The 11,997-nt window shown below is 44.8% G+C and overlaps 1 protein-coding gene across 1 annotated transcript in view; it reads left to right on the forward strand.

Annotated features, from left to right (window-relative positions):
- Positions 1–10,085, forward strand: part of CNTRL (centriolin) — a 30,440-nt gene extending 20,355 nt beyond the window's left edge. The window contains exons 26-42 of the mRNA XM_014943063.1: positions 18–210; positions 582–712; positions 825–965; positions 1,085–1,211; positions 1,668–1,832; positions 2,581–2,740; positions 3,424–3,539; positions 3,958–4,175; positions 4,586–4,743; positions 4,995–5,068; positions 5,714–5,902; positions 6,252–6,477; positions 6,792–6,997; positions 8,057–8,332; positions 8,419–8,481; positions 8,960–9,163; positions 9,532–10,085. Coding sequence (XP_014798549.1) covers positions 18–210; positions 582–712; positions 825–965; positions 1,085–1,211; positions 1,668–1,832; positions 2,581–2,740; positions 3,424–3,539; positions 3,958–4,175; positions 4,586–4,743; positions 4,995–5,068; positions 5,714–5,902; positions 6,252–6,477; positions 6,792–6,997; positions 8,057–8,332; positions 8,419–8,481; positions 8,960–9,163; positions 9,532–9,633 — 2,749 coding nt within the window. The 3' untranslated portion in view covers positions 9,634–10,085. The remainder of the gene's footprint in view (positions 1–17; positions 211–581; positions 713–824; positions 966–1,084; positions 1,212–1,667; positions 1,833–2,580; positions 2,741–3,423; positions 3,540–3,957; positions 4,176–4,585; positions 4,744–4,994; positions 5,069–5,713; positions 5,903–6,251; positions 6,478–6,791; positions 6,998–8,056; positions 8,333–8,418; positions 8,482–8,959; positions 9,164–9,531) is intronic.
- The last annotated feature ends 1,912 nt before the right edge of the window (positions 10,086–11,997 follow it).

Raw genomic sequence — 11,997 nt, forward strand, 5'->3', positions numbered from 1 at the left:
TCTTCCTGACCTTTCAGGGACTTTATTGAGGGATATACTGACCACCTCGTTGCAGAAATGCAGTTAGAAAAGTCTCTTAAACATCATGAAGGTATCACAGATGAAATTGAGTGTATAGAGAAGACTCTCCTGAAACGGCGCGCGGAGCTCAGAGAGGCAGATCGGCTGCTTGCGGAGGCTGAAGTGGAACTTGAGAGCACACGGGGGAAGGTAAGTAAAGCCATAAGTCTTTCAGTGCAGAAGGATTTGTACATTAAGATTATTTTAAGCAGAGAATTTTGTCTGAGTAGTTTATTTTCACTTGGATAACCTGCAGCCTCTTAAAATGTTTCTATTTGAAAACGAGTTGTGGGATAACCTGTGCTAAAAGAAAATGTTTCAGTCCTTGCTAAAGAGGAGGCAGCTTTTCTGCTCTGGATAAGAGAGGAGAAGAGCTCCTACTACATGGTATACAAAGGGAGAAAGCTCAGGTGGAATATTCAGGCCAGGAGGAGGTCATCTTCAGACAACCTGCAGGTTATGGATGTGGAAAGCATAAGATGGGAATGCGTTGTCTCAGTAATTGTCAATTTTTGCTCCAGACTAAAGACACTATTCAGGAGTACAATCAGGCCAAGCAGCACTTGGCACACACCGAAACCGAGGCAAAGGAGCTGGAGCGAAGGGCTCAGGAAATGGCCGTGAAACTTGTGAGAGCTGATCAGCAATTAAGGTACCCTGCTCTTATGAACCCTCATCAAATGGGGATGAGGAGCAGAACAAGGCTCTTTTGGCGAGGGATAGCTGTTACAATGTTAATAATTAAGGCATAAATGCTTCTTTAGGTTATTACAGGCAGAAACAAGAGATTTAGAACAGCGTAAGAGGGAACAAGAAAGTATTTTGAAGGAAATCAACAAAATGGTGGATGCAAGAGACTCCGAGTTCCAGTCGTTAAACCACAAGATAGAAATGCTAACTGAAAGGTAAGTGTTCTTAATTCACTGTAAACTGTAGTAGATAAAATAAAGATGCTTTCCTCCGTTAAGTTTTACTGCCCAAGGTATTCTCATTTCTTGAGTCCCATTTTTATCTACCCTGTCAGTCTTCAGAAGCTTCAAGGAGATATTAAACTTGCAGAAGGTAATGAGGAACATCACCTCCAGATCCTTAGAGAAGCAGAAAACCTTCTTCAAGGCAAGAAAACTGAACTGGAAAGGCTAAAAGATCAGGTAAGGCTTATCTTACTAACTCAGTTTTGTTGGTTTTGGGGTAACTGAAAGCTGAGAGCAGTCTAAAGTTCTGAACTGCCTTGTCTGAAGAATTTAATTCTTAATTAATTCAAATTCCCCTTGTTTTGCCTCATAAAATGATCCCAGTCTTGCTGGTGTTTCCCTATAATAGATGTTACTGCATTCCCTATGACAATTCTTCCTGCATTTCAGAATGAGTCACTTATCTCTGAGGAACAGGGCTGCCCTGTCAGATCACAACTTAGTCTTCAGTACGGGCTGTATTGTACAGGTTTAACAACCAAAACTCATTGCTCTGATGGGATCCTTGTGTTACACAATTCAAATAACTCTCTGGCAGGGGACAGGGTGCTGTGTTGCTGCTGCTTGTGCATGTGTGGAGCCACAAGAATAAAAGCCTTCAGGTGCTTCTTCTGTTAAACTTCTCCCTTGTAGATGACTGCTCAGCAACAGGAGCTCTTGTTTCTGGAGCAACAGTTAAATCAAAAAAAAGAAGAGCTCCGTGTCCTTCAAGACTGTATTTCTCAAAAGAAAGGTGATCTCAAAGAAGCTCTTCGAGATGGAGAGACTGAAGCGAATGAAAAACTACGCCAAATAAGAGTAAGTTTTCCAAATAAGTTTTCAGTTCATTCCATCTGAAGAACAGCACAAAAACATCCCGTAAGGTTTCCACAAAATCGGTTTTGCTTTCTAGAACCTCCCCAAACCCACTGAAAAATAGAACAAGCAAGTTTACAGTTTTGTGTGGCCAAGGGCTTGGTCCAGAAGCACAAAAAGTGGAACTGCCTAGTTCCAGTAATACCTACAGAATTGGTCCCTCGACAACTAAATGATACGAAATGGAAGTCTGTGCATGATTCACTGCTGCTGAGACAAGCAGCTTCTAAAGCAAACTGGCCTGATCAGTGTGTGTAAAACCCAACAGAGCTGGTGTTGAGTCATGTCTGTCTCCATCCCCACTGACTTAGAAAGATTCTGGGTTGCTTTGCTTTCTGAAGTAAAAAATCAAAATAAAAACCAAGGTTAATTATATGTAGGGACTTCCCATCTGACTTCCTGTTTTAAGGCCTACCTATTGTTGATGTGAATGATGGGGTTCTCAACTTGTAGAGCAAAATCTTTTCAAGATTACTACTTTAAGTGTCCACAAGCAAGACACTAATACAAGTACTTCCTATTTTTTGCTTGTTTACACCATTAACTATAACTACAAACTCTGGAATTACATTAACCAGAATACTGGTGACAGACTTTAATTTTATAAATATTTAGAACTTCTATTTAAAGGAAAACTTTATTTAATATGGCAAATAACGGCATTCCTTGTAACACTGATACATTTCCACAGGAAATAAAACTACTTCTGGAAGAGCTTAACGTTGAGAGGAAAGAACTGGATGTCCAGATTAACGAGAAGAGAGCACAGCTTTTGCTCATAAAGAAGGATATTGGGAAAGAGGAAGAAAATCTTCAAGGAATACTTGGGCAAATTACCAGGCATAAGATAGGTGTGTCCCTGGCTTTGCTGGGTAGTGCTTTGTGTGGATTGGAAGGACTCAGCTCTTGGTTGTCCATCGCTGCAGCCTTCTGGAGAGAAAGAGTTCCCTGTAGTTTTTGTAGTTCATAAAGAGCTACAGGATCCCCTCTGCTTGAGCTGAGGCGCTGCTTCCTGCTGCTTTCTACTTGGGGCAGGAGTTTTTCATGCTGGAGAGAAATGCAAACAAATGTGCTGTTGGGACTGATGAGCTGAGCTCACACATGAGCACTGGGTGGTTGGGAGACATGACCTGCTTGTGCCACGTTCACAGCAGGAGAATTAAACAGTGGGATGTGGGAAAATGGAGGAATCTCCTTCTAAGCAGTTACATCCTGTCGGGTTGTGGGAAGTAGCAGCAGCAGCAGTCTGCAGCTGGTGTACTTCTTCTGAAATAGTTTCTTTTATCACTTATCAGTCAGATACTCCATCCCAGCCTCACTTGCTGGGGAGTGGGAAAAGCAGGAGGCCCAGGGACAGCATGAGATGCAATACCTGGTGTGTCTGACACAGCAGTTGGAAATGTGAAGAGTTTTTACAGGGATGAAATCAGGATAGTGTCTCTTAATTTTTCCTTGATGCCTTTTTTTGGAAATAAAATGCATTTAATGTGCTTGTAATAACCTTTGATTTATTTTTTTTTTTCATCTTACCTAGAACTGAAACATGTTCTGGAAAATGTGGAGCTTGAAAATAACGAACTTCAAGGTTTGAAGCTACAGCATGACCAAAAGGTCAATGAGCTAGAAAAGATTCAGGCTGCAATTCTAGAAGTAAGTATTTCTTCTGTAGCTATTGCAGTAACTGGGAGAAGAGCTTCTCTGTGTGTTTGGTGCTTCTGTGGAGATCTGGGTAACGGAGTCCCCACGCGTCGAATGATCGCAGAAAAGTCTTAAAGTCTGCTTAAGCCCCTTAAAATAACGGGATTTTAAACTATGATGGGACAAAGAATTGCACCCCTCTCTTCCAGTCCCTGTGCTCGTTTTCATCATAACATTCACCATAAATACTCTGAAATGAAGGGTGCTTTCAGCAGGTACCCCCGTTGGAAGGCAGTGGTGGTGGAGGGCTCTCTGCCTGCCTGTGAGCTCGGTGAGCCAGGGTTTTAAACTGCTGCAGCTGAAGATGTTAATAACCTGCTCTACTCCTTGAACTGTATAAAGGCGTTGTTCACGATGCATTCTTTTGTAGGAGAAGTTAAAGTTGGAGAACATTCAGCGATTACTTCAGTGTCAGCAAGGGGAAGTAGATTGGCAGGAACAGCTCCTCGAGAAAGACCGTCAGGAAAATGAACATCTGGTTTCTCAAATGCGCACTTTGCAAAATAATATCGAGTCTTTGCATAAAGAAAAGGAAAAGCTTGAAGACGACTGTCAGAGTCTTGAAAAGAAACTGTCACAAACCAGAAGGTGGGGGGAATATTTTTTTCTGCAAAGATCAGAAGTGATGGGAAGTGCCTTTAATGGCTGTTTATCATAATTAAAAATATCGCTATCACTTTGAGGTCCCCAATTACACAGAATATGCTGTTTCTTACATCCTGGGGGGGGTTCATTTTAAGCCTCTCTACAGCAGACTTAGAGCAGATTCTCAGTGCTGTTGCTGATGAATGCAACAGCATTTGTTATACCATGGCAATGCAACCAGAAACGTTATGAAAAGCAAAGTGTGAAGCCTTGGAACAGGACAGTGTCTTGCTCTTGTGGCTACTCGGGAGCATCCCCTGGAGCTGAGAGAACTTTTACTGAAATGCAGCTGGTTTTCAGAGGCCTTTCCAAGTACCTTCAACAAACTGAGAATGTGTCTTCATATTTTACAGAAACTTAACTGCCGTTGAAGACAGCAGCAGAACTGCATTGGCCAATGTAGAAAAACTGGAATTGGATGTGAAAAACCTGCAGCAGGAGGTACTTCTATTGAACAAACAAAAAAAATCACTGAATGGAGACATTATTGTTGTACAGAAAGATCTTCAAGGTAAAGATCAACTTTTGGTTTTAAACTGTAATATATTTTAAGAGAAATTTTGTTAAAAGACCCACTGTAACTTCTGTATGCTATTAAATATCCAACATGCTCAAGTATCTACAGACAGAAAGTATTTAACGTGTTGGAAAGATGGAAATTTTAGAAAATGCATTTCTATTGTTTATTCTTCATTTATGAAAAGATAATTTATAGGTATTTCAAATTGCTGATTGAAAATCTGCCACCAAATATTTTTCTAGAAAAAAAGGAAGAACTAGAAACACTGAAAGGAGAATTAAATGACTCCAGGCAGCAGCTTCAACTGGTAGAACAGGTTAGTTTTGGTGAAATACGTCCTTATTTACATGTAGTGAGTAGGTCGTTGGGGTGTCATTTATCACCACGACTGATGGTCCGTCACCTGGATTTCATCTGGGTACCCAAAATCAGACTCAGCTGATAAACAACAGCTCCATTATGTGCTTGTTCTTGCTGAGTTTGGGTGGAGCCCAGCAGGTGCCCAACCAAAGGGGGTTTCTATTCTGGGTTTTCTGTTCAAGCAGCAGCTGTGATGATTCTCCTCCTCACGTTGTTATTACCACACTGGAGTGTGTGGCTTTTTGGGTTTGTTTTTGTGTCTTTTGGTTTGGGTGGGGGTTTGGGGTTTTTCCTGTGGATTTGTTTGGTTTTGAGTTAATCTTCTTTCTAGAAAACAATCCAGACAGACCCAAAGTCACCCTGGTTTATTGTTTTCTAGGAAGAAGATGCTCGTAGGTTTTTTTTGTTTTTTTAAAGTATCTTCTAGCTTTTTATCTGGTGGTTCCTCTTGTGTGACTTGGGTGACTTTCTCTTTAAACCAGCCACCTTTGTTTTGTAAGGGGTGGTCAGTTGATGTTCTTTCACATGCAGGCTCTCCCCCCAGAGAGCTGTTACTCTCACCTGCTGGTTAAGTCACTTGATTTCATGTATTATATCGCAGGATTTGAAAAATAATACGAGGCGTCAGGATGAGTTGCTCAGAGAGCAGGCAGCCCTGAAGGAGGATCTCCTGCAGTATGTGAGGAAACGTAAGGATTGCCAAGAGAGACAGAAAAAGAGGGAGAACCAATTGCAGCAGCTCCAGAAAGAGATGGAAGAGAAGGAAACGGAACTGGCCAAACAAGAAGCGGTAACGAGCTCCTCTTCTCTCCTTCTGCAGTATTTCTGTGCGAAGCCCATCAGCTGTTCATGGAAATTAGGGCTTAATCATATACTCCTGGAGTAGAATTAATTTCTGTTGGCTGAGCAGTTTCAACAAAGTGTTAACCAAAAGAAAAACTTGAGGGAGCTAGACTGAAAATGGGGGGCAAGAAAAACCAGTGAACTTTTATGTCAGTAGGGAGTAACAGCCTGCAGTTCCTTCCACCTTACGCTGCTTTAACCCCTACAGTGTCCTTTGGTGATGGTGTTTGTTCTCATGGAGTTGGTTCTAGTTAAAGCTTAAAGTGATTTTTTTATTCTTTTTTTTTTTTTGCAAGATTCTTCATCATCTCAAGCAAAATTCAGAGCGTGAAGGAAAAAAACTAGAAGAATGTAGTGCTAAAGTGAAAGACCAGAAAATACTATTGGAAAAGGAATTAACAGATAAACAAAAGAAACTGGAGCAGGCGGTGGCAAAACTAAAGCTGGTGGAAGAAAACATCAGGAAGCTGGAAAAGGAGGGGTCCCGATGTGCAGCGCTTGAAGAAACTGTCCAAAAAAGCAGTAAGATTCCATGCACAAATAAATTGTTTCCATCTGGGTTCTCAGTCTAACGAAACCAACAGGTATCTCTGTTAATCAGGCTTCGTTTCTAACGCAGCCTCTGGATTGACTCACGATCCTTAAATTGACTTGTTCAAAGAACTGAAATTCTAAACCCAACTTGGTGTTTTGTCCCCCCTCACCTTGTGTTGGTGTTTTTACAAACGGCTGCTCAGCACAGAAATGTGTTTGAAAAATATCTAATGTTTGTGAAATGTGCCAAGATGCCTCCATTTCTGCTAATCGGGGTTGTTTTAAAAACATGTTAATTGCAGAACTTCAGGTCTCAGAAAAAGAATTACAATTACAACAAAAAAATAGAGAAATACAGTCTCTTCAAAAAGAACTGGAAATCTCCAAGTCTGAGCTAAACCAGCTCCAGGATCGGATGGCGTCGGAGAGGAAAAAAGCAGAAAAACAAATCTCGAGTCTGAAAGAAGCAATGAAAATGCAAACGATGCAACTTGAAAGAAAACTTCAGGTAAGTCCTGGCTGAGGGGAGAATTTGGGTTATTTTTAAATAGTAAAATGACAAACCGCCCATTTTTATCGTAGGAGGAACAAAGTAATGCATGAGCTTCAGGACTAGACAGAACTTGAGGCAACCACACTCTGGTATTTCTAGATTGTGGTGCAGAGCCCCTCTCTGGAACGCCTGTTCCCTGCTGGTTTGGCCTTTTAACTTGAAGAAATTGTGTTCTGGGGGTTCCCTTGATTCACGTTTCTGAGGTAGATGCTGAGAGTAGGAACTAAAGCCTGAAACCAGCTGTTTCCAGGGCTCTGCAGCAGCTGCTGGACACGCAGCACACGGTGACTCCGAACAGGCCACTTAGAAACAGCCCTACTTAACGTTGCCATGTGATTTTCCCAAATCTGGGAGCAGTTCAGCTTTGTTAACGGTCAGGAGGGTGGGGGCAGGTCACTAATCCCAGTTTAAAAAGGAACAAACCAGCTCCAGCTGGTGGGTGCCGTGGGGAGCTCTGGGGCTGTCAGACCTGACCGTAACAGCGCGACGCTGGTTTGGCAACAGGCACTTGGCATAACCAGAGTTAGGATTTATGCAAATGACTAAATGTTATCAACATTCAAAGCTGCTCAGTGGGCACTTACCAGCTTGTTTGTGCCAACCTGGGCCAGCGTTTTCTGCTCTTGATACTCATTTTAAACTGAAAGGTGATTCTGTGTTGTCTGACTTGCCTAGTCCTTCCCAGAATCCTTTATAAAATGTTTCCAAGGCCTTTAAAAACAGGGTCCTTGGGAGGAGAAGGTCGTTGGCAGCTGGGAAGCAGGCAGGGAAGACCAGAGTGAGAACAGGTTTCAGTTGACAAGTTGTGTCTCTGTCACCATCCGAGGGGCTTCACAGGCAAAGTTCATGTTGGGGTTCAGGCTGTTTCTGTTGAGAGGTTTTGTGATTTCTGGCTGCAACAGTCAAATTGTAAACATTTTGGGGAGAAGCCTTGTTCAGTTACCCAGGGCAATCCCTGTGGGCTGGTGTGTTTGTAACGTGGCAGCATGAGGCTGAGCCCGTTCTTTGGTGCAGGTTAAAATTCCACACGACCTGGAGAAGAGACAAAGGGAAATGGAGAATGCAGCAACGCTGCTCAAACTGGAGGTGGAAGATGAAATTAGGACGGGGTTTAAAACATCCAGCCCATCTTCTCTGGAGCCATTGGAAGATCTGGAAGCACGTTCTGCAGCAGGGGATGGCCTGCAGTGTGAAGCTGGGCACTTGGAGGAGACGGGACCCTTCGCTGCTGCTGACAAAAGACTCTTCTCGCTGGAAGAGAAGTTGGATTTTTCTAAAGTCTTCTTAATGGTAAAAGGCTTCCCAAAAGCAGCTGCTGCTGGTGCTGGGGTTGGTGCCTTTAGCTCCTTTGCTGAATGTGCTTTTGTCTCCCAAAGGACGAGCAGTGGCGGGGGGAGGCTCTCCGGGAAAAACTGCAGCATCGGGAAGATCGGCTGAAGGTGGGACAGCTCCTGTCACACGGGGATCCCCTCGGGCCCTGGGGATCCCTCTCTGTCCATCCTGCCTGGCTGCAGAGCACCTTTGGGTGGGAGCCATAGAGGGAAGCCTAGCACCTGCATGCTCTAGCAAGATGAATAACTTTTAATTAAGAGTTAATTGGATTTTTTGAGTAATGTCACACGATTTCCATACAAATTCCAGCTCAGAAACACCCATGATCATTCCCCATCCGGGTGATGCCAGTTTTGGTTAAAACACACCCCTTGCTCTCTCCAGAAGCAGTTCAAGATAAAGCCATTAAATAGAGTTAGTTTGACTTGGGAGGGGGAACTGCTTAAAACTAATTCCTGGGCCTGTTGCCATCCGCTGAGACCCGTAACATCCCACCCCTGGGGGCTTGGGCAGGGGAATTTTGAGACATAATCTTGAAAATGCCCCTGGCTGGAGCTGAAGGGACGCTCTGGTTGGTGTGTGCAGGCCGAGCTGCGGCAGTGCCTGTCCAAGCAGGTGGAGGTGCTGTTCCGCGGGCGGCAGCAGACGGAGGGCACCCTGCAGAGCCTGCAGCGCCAGCTGGATGCGCTCGATGACCTCGTCAGCAGCACTTCCTCAGATTCACTGATTTTCACCCAAAGCTCCAGTCTGGTCTCTCTTCAGGAAACTCTGAATTGGACAAAACCACAGGTAAATGCTCCGCTCGGCACAGGAATTTGGAGTTTGTTCCTTTTTTGAAGTTTTAGCTGGCTGGTAGTGTCTCGTGGCTACTTGCTCCCCCCTCAGCAGCGGGGAGGGGGCTCTGGAGGGGGGTGACCACACCGTGCACCCATTGCTCTGACAGCAGCTGCCTTAGAACCACAGAGTCATGCAATGGGTCATCACTTGTTTGAAAAGGCTACGCTTTCCTCAAAGGGATGTGGTTTGGTTGGGTTTTTTTACTTTGTCTTACTATTCATTCTTTAAAATTCAGATTTTTCTTTTTGTTTTTTAAAGATTAATAGGGCTCTGTTAATTGAAGACATTAATTAATTACTCAGTTTTCCTGCTTTCCCCAGGCTGCTCTGAGGAGACCAACACACCTCCCCAGCAGGGCCCTGGGGACAGCGGTGGCGTCTCAGACCCCCAGTTCCTGCTCAGGAGGGATTGCTCAGAGGTGAGATGTGACCTCAGCCCAGCTGTGACAGAGTCACGTGTGTCCCCAGGGCTCAGGGAGGTGGTGGCCCGGGGCAGGGGTGGGTTCTGGGACCACCTTGTCCCCTTTCCAGTGAAACCATTCCCAGGGCTGGTGTCCCCACACTTGATGCTGAGACTCTACCTCACCACTTTCCATGCCTTGTCTCCAGAGGCCTTTGCCCCAGAGCCTGCTCCACTGTGAACTTTTTGTACGATTAAGCAACTGAGCTTTATGTATATAAGTTGTGGGTTTTTTAAAAAATTATTTTAAATGTGAATTTAAATGTTTCCAAACCGACTCCTTCTATTTAAGTGTTTGTTGATATTTGTCTGTTTCCACTTTTGTAACGAGGACAATGTCCATTTCCTGTTGACAAAATACAATTATTTTGTGTACTTCCTTAAAATAAATGTCAGTGACAGATTCTTACTTTCATCCAGGGCTGGGTTTTGCCTCTTTGTTGTTTTTTTTAAAGCAGTTCTCCAGGCTGTACAGTCCTGTGCAGCACATTCACCCCTGGATCCCTGTTCTGGAGTCTGTGTTTATGGTTAATGGTTTCATAAACAAAGTTCCAAAGCACCTTCCTCTTAATTAGTAGTGGAAAAACCACTTCAGGAAGCCTTCAGGCAGCAGAACAAGGCCCCGTGGCCACACAGAGCTGTGTCCTGCAGCACAGCTCTCCCCAGCCCTCTCTACCCTCCTGCACAGGGCAGGATCCAGAATGATGTCAGAGCCTCTCACCCCCATTATTAACATCCACCTTCTCCAAGCACCAGGTGTCACTTTGTCACACTCCCCTGGGAATAAACACCCAGCTCCAGTGGCTTTTTTGGGACCGAGCCCTTCCCTGTTACACCCCTGCCTCTCCCCCCAGAGCAAAGCACAGGAGCCGCGCACAGTTTATCTAGATACAGGTACTTTATTTACAAATATTTAGATTAATAGCATTGTTACATCAAATGAGGAGTACAGCAGCCCGAACAGATCCTTTCTGTGACAGAAACAATAAGACCAACTGTAAGTGACTCTGGTAGAAGAGGCGCTGCCCTGGCCGTGCTGCGGGCGTAGGAGGGTGACCCCGCGGCAGCAGCAGGGCCTGGTCCCTGGGCAACCCCCCCGCGGTGCAGCCTGGGTGTAAGCGGGATGCAGTAGCTGTAGATCTTCAAACATACCCATCTACTTAAGAATATTAGTTAAAAAAAAAAAGGACTAACCAGACAAAAACGAAGGGACAGTGCACAAGTTACCCAAATCCTATTGTCTGCACATTCCAGTTTTGGCTTGTATTTAACATTGACTGTACAATACTCTGGTACCACGGGTTACTTACAAGTCTGAACATTGGATAGTTTTAGTGTCTAAAGAGGGATTTTAGGACTACTTTGTATTTTAAACACTGCGTAAGACGAAAATTGGACACTCAATCACAGTTAAGCACTTGCCCCCTTCTGTTTTCACACCCCAGGTGACATTTCCAGGAGCCACACGCTCCAGTGTGACACCCCAGTAAAACCCCCACATCACCCAGTACCACCCCCAGGTGCAGCCACTCTCCAGCCAAGTGTCACCCCACAAGAAATGGGCTCGAAGGCTCAATGGAAAAGCCCAAATCTTAAAAGAAACCCTCACCCGGAGCCAGTTAAAAATACAAGAGTAGTTAAAAATCCCTGGAGAGCACAGGCCTCCTTCCCACTGTCCAGTTCAGCCTCCCACCAAGGGAAGTCACAGGTATAAAAGCGTTGAGATGTGCAGGAGAAGCAGCCTGGGGCCGTGATGAAGCCCAATAACGCAGGAAGAGAAGGGGGTTTGCACACAGCTGATTGCACACACGGGGAGGGGACACACCACAGGGCAGAGGGGAGAGAGATTCCACTAGTGTTAGTTCCTGGGGGGGAGGAGAGCTCCCCCAGGCACGGGCGACACCACCCAGAAAAGCCTACAGGGATTTGGGGACTAACAGGGGGGGCAAGGTGGTGAGGTGTGAGCTCGTTCTGTACAAACTGATAGTTTCTTATATACTGTTCTAATGCCAGTAATCATTTTCTTCATTAAAATCATATACACAAGGATGTATTTTAACTGTTAGCTCAGTTCCTTCAAATTTTATACATATTTACGTTCTGTTAACACACGGAAAGGATAAAAGTGGCAAGAACAAAACAAAACAAAAAAAAGTGACATAAAGCTATGAGCACAATGGATTGTTTCCCTGTGCAAACGGGCCAGCCCCCCCCCCCCCCCCCCCCCCCCCCCCCCCCCCCCGCCGAGCCGCACCGGGCCCGGCTGGGACACGGCCGGAGCCAGGCTCTGCCTGGACGGGGAGCGAGGATCCCCCTCTAATCCCCCA

This window comes from Calidris pugnax, unplaced genomic scaffold (assembly GCF_001431845.1).
Source record: "Calidris pugnax isolate Ruff unplaced genomic scaffold, ASM143184v1 scaffold102, whole genome shotgun sequence".
NCBI classification, from domain to species: domain Eukaryota; kingdom Metazoa; phylum Chordata; class Aves; order Charadriiformes; family Scolopacidae; genus Calidris; species Calidris pugnax.